The sequence below is a fragment of the Rhamphochromis longiceps genome, linkage group LG14 (assembly GCF_057381845.1).
Source record: "Rhamphochromis longiceps isolate RC_006_pf linkage group LG14, R_longiceps_female_GT1.1, whole genome shotgun sequence".
In the NCBI taxonomy this organism is placed as follows: Eukaryota; Metazoa; Chordata; class Actinopteri; order Cichliformes; family Cichlidae; genus Rhamphochromis; species Rhamphochromis longiceps.
In genome coordinates, this window is record NC_140570.1 from 28,375,916 (window position 1) to 28,385,277 (window position 9,362).

Consider the following 9,362-nt stretch of genomic DNA (forward strand, 5'->3'; position numbering starts at 1 on the left):
TCTTTGGTGACAATTTTGTGAAATGACAGTCAAGAAGAGCTAAGACTGAAAAAAAATGCAGCTAGCCTGTCGAAAGGTAATCTGTATCTATCTGGTTGTGGTTTAAAATTTCTGTTAGTGTGCGTTTGAAAAAACAAGTCTCTTAAACTTCAGAGTGAATTCTTAGCTTCAGAAGTGCTCTTTAAGTGATCTATTTACTTTCAAACAAAGCAAAGCTACATATATTCAGTTGCAGGCAACATCAGACATCAACAGCTAATCATTGGAGATGCATAACACAGACACAAACGCACACAGAACACACACACACATGCATACACATATATAAACCACAGTTTTGATACATGTGGAATTTCCAGCAGATAGCAACAGCAGTTAGAGGGAGCATGAGAAAATAAAGAAGTGTCAGGGACTGAGTGGTCCCAGTAGGAGTATTAGGAGCTGTAACCCAGAAACTTGAACAGTGTCTCCAGCAGATCCCAGGGGCAACATCACCGGTCTCTGTCCAGAAGAGCATAATCCTAGGAACAGGTTAGAGCGCACCGAAACCTCAAACACTCAGGCCAAATAAAGTAGACACTTTTTTTTTAATCTTAAAATGATTATTTTACTTGTCTTTTTTTTTTTAGTTTTACTGTTTTTATTTTAAAATCAGAATTTATATCCACCACAAACGTATATTTAAAACTTGAATGCAAACAGAAACTGGAAGCTGAATTCAAAAACAGATCAAGAAATCCACCTGCTTGAATTCACTCACTATTTCCTTTTGATATTGTACAGGGTTTGAATACTATAACATTTCACAGGAAAACAAAGACCAAAAAAACAATGGCGTCTCTAATCTGTGATTTGATACATATACTGGTTACAAAAATGGAAAGAAAGAGAAAAAATATGGAGTCATTAAATGCAACATTTTCTAAACACGATTATTATGCAAACCCACAAAAGATGAAACATTCTGAGGTATTGAACGCAATAAATATACAACACCTTAAATGATACACATGTTGCACAACATGCAGATTTTTATTTAAAGCTTGGATTCCAAACACCTGAGGCTGCTGTTGTCGCGGGGGGGCGGGGCTTCAGCAGGAAGCGGAGCAACAGCAGGAAGAAGCACACACTGACCACACTCAGGATGACCACACCTGAGATCAGAGCACTGGTCACTGGGTTCATTGAATGGGAGAGATCTCCAGAGGCTGGAAGATGGAAAGGGAAAGAAACTGAAAACAAGCTCTCGGATGAGGTTTTTACCACGAGCTGAGCCCGAGTCTTTCCCTTGCAGGAACAGAAGAGGGTTTGCTGTAAACAGTCATTTCAAAGGGAATCTGCTGTCATGATAGTTTACAACACTTTTATGTTTCACAACATTGCGTAATGGCACTTACCGAGCTGGGAGTTGTTGACGGGAGTTTCATCTGTAAAGCAATTTTTAAAGCGCTTATTGGATTCATTTTTACTTCAGCAGTCCTAATTGAAATCAGCTTTAAATTAGCAGTTTGACATTTCAGGCTGTTGCTTCTTATTTTGACTGGATTGCTGCACTCTCAGCATGAAAGCAAAGCAGCATGTCTCTCAAAACTATTCCAGTAAAAGTGGGTTTATTGTTCATACCACTCCTGGTGATGATTGGACCGGCAGAGAGGATGGCGTTCCCTGATGCTGCTGCCATGGAATCAGGGGTCTCCTCTTCCCTTTTGCGCCGCCGCCCACAGATCTGCCAATCACATCGTCAGATTTCAGTCCTCAGTGAGGTGAGGAAACAGGTGGTGAGTCACAAACGGAGATTTTCACTCTTACAGGCATTAACATGATGCAGTCATCGGCCCGGCAAAGCTTGGTGACGCAGTGCAAAAACACAGTCGACATCTTCTGGTGCCTATGTTTAACAAAACGGAAAACCTCAAAGGAAAAACGGCCCATCTGGCTCTTCCCGTTCTCCAAAACTGTCGTCTGGGGATCTTTATAGCAACTGTATGGAAGCAGACCCAGCAGAAATGCTAGATTTAATGTCTATGAGTACCCTTAAGAACTCTTTAGGAAGAGAAAACGTGGCATTCAATGAGGATAAGCCATGTGGAGAACCTGAATAGGTAATGACTCCCTTTTGTGGTATCGAGTCATTATCTTGAAGCAGAAAAAAAACACGAGATTTACCCAAAGAAAAGGTCATAGCGGAGTTCATCATTAGGATTCCCTGAGGGGGTTGTGTAACAGTAGTCCATCAAAATGTTCCACCTGCAAAGAGACAAAACTGTGAGATGGGATGGAGGATAGAGATCCAACTGCACATGAGAAAACTGCAGCCTGGCGCCTTCATGAAGAATAATAACATAATAGCATAATGAATGTAGGCAAAGCAAAGAAAAGAGGAGTAAATCTGTAAAAATGATAGCGGGAAAGATGCTGTGGAGAACTATATTTAAAATATCCTTTCTGCTGCAGTAATAGGTTTGTTATGGTAAAGAGTCTTGCACATCTATGACGTGAAAATTATGGAAATTCAATAGTGAATAGCTGGGTTTTGTGCGGTACCGTTTGTCTAAGTTTGTGGCTTTCACAGCAGCAAATACTCTGGTTTTCAGAGCCAGTCCAGCCATGGGGATAGAGAGAGGCTGATTGTATGCTGAATCCTGGAGAAAAAAGAAAAAGAAAAAGAAAAGTTGATTGTTCTCTCAAAATGTGGCATAAAGCAAATGAAGACATTGAATCAGTCTTTACATAGCTGGTGTTATTCTATAGTTTTGCTATTTTTCTGCTGTCCAGAGCAATTTTTGCACAGGTCTGTAGCCAAACAAGCATATGTGACATTAATTGTTAAAGAAGGAGCACAATTATATGCAACACGGTGATTATGTTGTTTAAAGTAAGTACAGAGTATTCTAAGCAGTGTGATTTTAAACAGGATTACATCGCAAACCTTTTGTGGAATATTGTTGTTGGTGGAAAAATACATGGGCTATTACAGAAAACCAACTTTTGTTGTTTTCATGGAGTTAGTTGGAAACAGTGAAAATACTCAGCACTGATTATTAAAAGACATTAAAAGATGTTATATGAACATCGAACTGAGGCACTAAAACAAACCAAACATGCTCATCCAGTCATGTGCCAGTTCTAATGTCTATTTTGTTTCATATGAATTCCTCTGCACCTCTTAAGCTAGAAATGGAAATATATTTTTATTCCAGCGCTGCTTTGTACTCACATTGTACAGGATCATACTGAGCGTGCTCACAAAAGTACCGTTGCTGTCTTTGACAGACACAGCTGCAGAGGATCTGTGGAGAGACGGAGCCTTTGTGAGCCTTGGCTTAATAAATAACATTTCGGGAGCAGAGGTTTCGATTTAGTACAGTTATAAATCAGCTGCGCTTTTATTTATATACTTGTCTGATTTACGAATGTCAGAGAATAATATATGTGAATAATAGATGTGAATAATAAAATTAATGGTTTGAAAAAATACTGTGAGGCACAAAGTCACTGAAGCTTTTAAACTGGGAATTTAATTGTTAGCACCGTTTTTGAAAGCTATAAGTGAATCTAATTAAATGAATATATCTTAAAGCCAGCCTTTCAGGATTAACTCTGCAAAGCAACTCCTGCAAGGTGCAGCTCTCTTTTGGACACTGATGGATGCTTTGGCAGAAACTCACGATGCCAGCTGTGAGTTATTGACCAGGTACTCCAGCGGGTAGCTGCAACTGAATTTATACAACAAACCAGGCAGATAGCTGATTATAGTTGGTGGGTCAGGGGTGTCGATGTAGCCTGATATATTCCCAATTTGTACAAGAGACATGTTCCCATAGGCAGTGGGCCCATAGGCTGTGCTGACCTGCAGAGAGAAACATCAGCCAGTCACTTTGCTCCAACGTCAATACACAACATGATGAAGCTGATTATTGATTAGAATAAAGCCATGCGCAGTGCTCGAGTATTCTTTACCACCAGACTGTTGCCGCAGGCCTCCAAAGTGCTGAGGCTGATGCTGAACAGAAGTGCTGTGGGGAAAGTGTTGTTGTTGATGAAGCCGCGACACTGGGCTTCGCTGTGATGGCCGTTGAGGGCCAAATCTGCGTCGGTGTAGCCGGAGAAGAGAACAGGACAGAAGTTGATCTTCAAAGTGATGGTCTGAACCCCGCAGTACACGCTGATGTCCCTTTCACCTGGAGGAAGGCGGGAGACGAAGGTTCAGAGAGAAAAGTTGGCAATGTAATATTTGAAATCAAGATAAAAATCAAGACATGCCGGTTCATGCAAGGCAGAAGTTACACATTTTTCTAATTAACACTTTTATTCACTTTTGTACAGGAATTTTAAAGTATGAAATTACTAACCGAGCTCTGTGGAGGCAAAATCAGTCAGGTAAATCAATCTAGTGTAATTTTGTAGATCATAGCAGGAGATTGCCTCAAAATGTCTGTATCCAGGAAATGTTTGTCATAATAGGGCCATAAACATTGTAATTAAAATATTCGATGCATTAAATTATTTATGTGGTTCACATGTTTTTTTTTAACTATAAATGAAGCTTCCAGCTTAGATAGGCAGAAAGGTATTTTGATGATCTATCTAAATATAAAGATATAACTTTATCGTCCTCAATATTAACTCTCAATAAGGAAATAAACGTTATTAGAAACGCTATCAGTAAAAAAAGCTTCACCCTACCAGAACTATTTGTGCTCATTTTAATGTGGCTGCTACTTTTGCTGCTCATAGATCTATCGTGTTCCACACCTGTTGGCAGACGTGTGTGGACGGCAAAGAGAGAACCTGCTGGGGAGGATTCTCACCTGGAAACCTGCTGTGGTAGTTGGCATCGCAGTTGTATCCATTAAACTGTGTGGAGACTGACGCGGCGTTACTCAGGAGCAGGAAGATAAAACCCATTCGTGTCATTTCCGCGCCTAAGAGAGGTTTGTCCGCTGTCATCTTCAGAAGATCACCACTGCATTAGCCACATTCCTCAGGTACGTGTTAAGAAACAGCACTTATCTCAAAATTAGATGTTCAAAAACAATGCCTGTTGTTTCCTGACTGCTCCACGGTTTGACCTCTATCAAAGTAGTTCAGCCTTCTTTCCCCACGTCCCCTAATCCTTCTTGTTCTGCTCCCCCTGCACCCTTTTACCTCAGTTGCTCATGTTGGTCTAATGCCTCCATTACCCAACCCCTTTTAAACTGAGGTCACCCCTCTTTGCGGCTCATTTCATCCCACCCCCCCAACCCCACAACCCCCCCTCCGTCCACCCCCACATCTATTATTTTTCCACACCTGTTTACCTGTCTCCTGCCTTTTCCAAAGTAATTGGCTGGAACCCCTCTTCACCTGGTTAGCGATGAGAGAAAAGTTCAACTCTGTGGCATGCAGCTCTAGTGGCACAGAGTACCTAAACTAAACACAGCGTCAGCCTCACATGTATCTCTTGTGTGTGCACAGATGACAAAGATACCTCGACAAAAACCAGCTGCGGTGCAGAATATGGGAAACTCCATCAGATCTGAATGGACTGGACAAATCTTTTCACCATGCCAAGAAACCTGAGCATACTCAGAGGGTTTCCACTCATCTCTCCACAGTCTGATCTCTGTCTGTCAGATCACACAAACGGCGAGCCTCAGCAGGGGGGGTCCAGCTCAGGAATTAAGCTGTCATCGGCTCCTGCTGCGGCCCACATTCACATCAACATAAAAGTCAACTCACGGTCTGATGCAGGGCTGTGTGTGGGTAATTGTGATGCACAAGACATCACTTAGAGTAAAGGCATTCAGTGGTACAGCTACGGCACAGTGCTTTCAGCATTGCAGAAGGAAAAAGTGGACTCTAGCATGTGCTTTTATGCCGTGTTTCTCTGCCTCGAGATAACCCACTCACCTTGGATTTTACTGCAGTCCATCTAACAAAACATTATTATGTCGCACTTGTAGCATAACACAAAAAAACTTCTTCTTCTGAAGTTCCTTGACCTTTTAAAATGATCTGCTCAAATTTAAAGAGGTGTAAGAGAGTGTTGCTTGAGTCTTCTGTGATGCTGCTGAGCTCAGTCCAAGCCTGTGGAAAGCATGAATTTATACAAATGGGTCACAAATATGGAAAAACAACTTAAAATATGTATAATTTTTCACGACAGCTGTAACTACAGCATTTTTTGGGAAATATTTTGATTATTGGATTTGGTGTTTAGTGGGTATTGGCAGCAGATCTGCCCATTTTCACTGTTATCGAGGAACATTTCACTCTGTGCAAATATGCAGCTCACTTTGTCCTAATGTTTATGTGGATATAAATAAAGGAACTCAATAAGCTTTACAATATGTTTTATTTTTCAGAATGCTCGGTTTTGATGCATTCATGGAATTGGTTAATAGGAAAGTTGGTATATTGGATTATTGGCAGACTGTAAAATACCTATGAACAAGGCACAGAGAAGAAATTGCTTAAAACTTAATCCAATTTGTGACTCGTTTGTCAGACAATCAATGTAAGTCTGGTTTGCTGTAGTTTATGAACAAAGTGACAACAATTTTATATTTTTCATTCATATTATTTCTTTTCCATCTGTGTCTTTCCTGTAGAGGAAAAAAAGGGCCAAATATCTCAAAGCAAATAGTTTCATTGCTTTTTAGATGAGCAGAAATAAACTTTTCTGTACCCTGCTGTCCTCATTCCTTTCTCTGAGTAATGACAAACAAACAGATGTGGAATTAAAGCACCTTCAGTGGTGTCTGAAGGGCCTTGAAACAGTCACATGCTTAAGATTGCTGAAAGTTGCTTATAAAATTCATGCTCGTGCAGTTCCCTGAAACAGAAATGTTCTAAACAGGACATTACTTGTCCTGGAGTCTCAGAAACACTTTGAAAAATTATTTTGGATACAAATTCTTGGAAGCATATTAGTCACAAGCTTTTCGATGGGTAAATCAATCATTTCAATACCCTCTTTTCATGCTAACAACATCCACCAGTCTACCCGGTCTGCATGTCAAAGTGTTCTAGCCTCCAAGTTGCCCACGGAGTGTGCATGATAGTTGGAAAGTGCTTGAAGGCATAGGATAAAGTGCAGCATGAATGTGGCCTGTGGTAAAAAAGAAAAAAAGTACTTTGAGTGCTCTGAGTAGAAAAATGCTATAGAAATTCGAAATTATTTATCATTAGTGGCCTGAGTCCTGAGTGGGGATATCTGGGATGTCCTGGCATCACAAGTGGAAAGGGAAGTTGTGTTGATGGCATACCGTGTGGTAACATAGATCATTTCAATGTTACTCCAGGGATGATTTTATTGTTTTGTTTAAATAAAGAGAACTGTGTGATTGACCTGTGGTCATATCACCTGAGCCCAAATGCCGTGAGCATCAAGTGTTCAATTCCCGGCCAAGCAAACCAATGCATGCAATCACTGCACGTCAGCCCCGCTCTCGCTTCTCAGATCTCCCCTCTCTGCCCACTGTCCACAACTCTGAAACTCTCTGACTGTTCACTGGCTCTGGCAGTATTTTTAATTGTAGTTTTTACATTTTTAGTTTTAAGAGCCTTTAAATAAATCCTTGACTACTACAAACTGAGTTTCACAAAAAAAAAAAAAAAAAAGATTATGTGGAAAAATAAATATTTTGTCCAGGTATTATTTTTGATTTGTATCAATCTAATGGTCTGGGTAAAATTATAATAGACTACATTTAATAAGAAATATGCATACACAGTCATGGTAAAGTAAATCATCAAAGTAAATACAAACTGAGAGCAACATGACATATTACACTGTGCAACTAGTTCTTTAATAACAATAAGAATGAGAATAACTTTATTGATCCCAGAGGGAAATTCATATGTTTCATATCTCATAATAAAAACAAAAACAAAATTAAGATGCATTGTGTGAATAACTAAATACATCCCTATGATCCAATAGCTTGTAGAAGCAGCAATAACTTTCAATGATATTTTTTTGCTTCTGTTTGACTTTATCAGTCTCTCACATCGATGTAGAGGAATTTTGGCCCACTCTTCTTTACAACATGACTTCAGTTCACCGAGGTTTGCAAAACCTTGATTCTTTTCTTTTTCAGCAATTCTTTGTGTAGATTTGCTGCTGTGCTTGGGATCATTGGCCTTTTGCATGACCCATTTTCAGCCAAGGTTTAGCTGTCACACAGATGGCCTCACATTTGACACTAGAATACTTTGGTATACAGAGGTGTTCATTGTCGACTCAATCGCTGCACGATTCCCAGGTTCTGTAGCTTCAAAACACGCTTAAATCACCCCTACACCATCGTGCCCGATCTGCTATTTGGCTCTCACTAAACGTGGTTCGATACACTATATCCAAACATCTCCACTTGTGTTTCTTGTCTGTCCATTGTTCCAGAAGTCTTGTGGTTTCTTCAGCTATAGCTTTGCAAATCCAAGCTCTACTGCCATGCTTTTTATTTTAGAAACCCTTCCAAACGAACCACACTTGTTCAGTCTTTTTTGAATTGCACTGTCATGAACTTTCTTTGAGCATTGTACGGTCTGACCTTGGGGTCAGTTTGCTGGGATGTTCACTGCTGTCAAGATTGGCAACAGTCTTCAGTGTTTTCCGATTGTGAATAATCTTTCTCACTTGTAGAATGATGGACTTTAAATAGTTTGGTAATGACCTTATAACCACTCCCTGATTGATCGCTGCTGTAAGATCACTGCTGATATCTTTCCTCCTTGGCATTTTGCTAGCCCACACCTGAATGCTCCAGACCAACAAACCAAAACTTCTGCTTTTATAGAGGTGCTCAGATTCACTGGTGAGCAATTAATCAGTTGCATTTAATTACCAGCACCTGGCACCCTTTTAATTCATATGGAAACAGTAAGCGTGTCCTCAGCTTTTTATCCCCTGCTTTGGCATTTTGTTTCAGTTTTTATTAAACAAATGATGACACGTTGTAATATGTCATATTTTGTAGTTCATCGGGTGTTGTAGTTACCTATTTTTACACCTGCTTAGGACCAGAGTGATTTGCTGTACTGTCCTGACACAAATAAAGAGTATACTTGTTTTTTTTACTGACTGTATATCAAAGCATTAGATTTATTCATTCAATCTTTTTTTGCATGAGCTCATTGAAACATTATATGCTTTGATTGTTATTCCCTTCCTGCCCCTAATATTGTTACTGTCGTCTAAGACATGTAATGTATGTCACCTGGTTCAGGCACATCCTGCTCTGTGGTTTTATGTGTCAGATCCAGACTCACAGCCCTACACAGCTTGCTGCACATGTTTGCTATCCCCCCTGCCTTTCTGATAAGGTAGTGCTGAAATACAATATGAATTCTGAGCAAAACAAGATCAGATGCCCACG

At 40.1% G+C, this 9,362-nt stretch overlaps 1 protein-coding gene across 1 annotated transcript; it reads right to left on the reverse strand.

Moving 5' to 3' along the window:
* Positions 1 to 669: 669 nt before the first annotated feature.
* On the reverse strand, positions 670 to 5,138 carry zpld1b (zona pellucida-like domain containing 1b). The gene is made up of 10 exons (XM_085380043.1): positions 4,812 to 5,138; positions 3,961 to 4,181; positions 3,669 to 3,850; positions 3,218 to 3,290; positions 2,545 to 2,642; positions 2,167 to 2,247; positions 1,810 to 1,981; positions 1,624 to 1,726; positions 1,398 to 1,427; positions 670 to 1,208 (listed from the first exon to the last, which is right to left on the reverse strand). Exons 1-10 carry the CDS (start codon positions 4,948 to 4,950, stop codon positions 1,033 to 1,035), a joined length of 1,275 nt encoding a protein of 424 aa, XP_085236169.1. The 5' UTR covers positions 4,951 to 5,138; the 3' UTR covers positions 670 to 1,032.
* Positions 5,139 to 9,362: the final 4,224 nt, after the last annotated feature.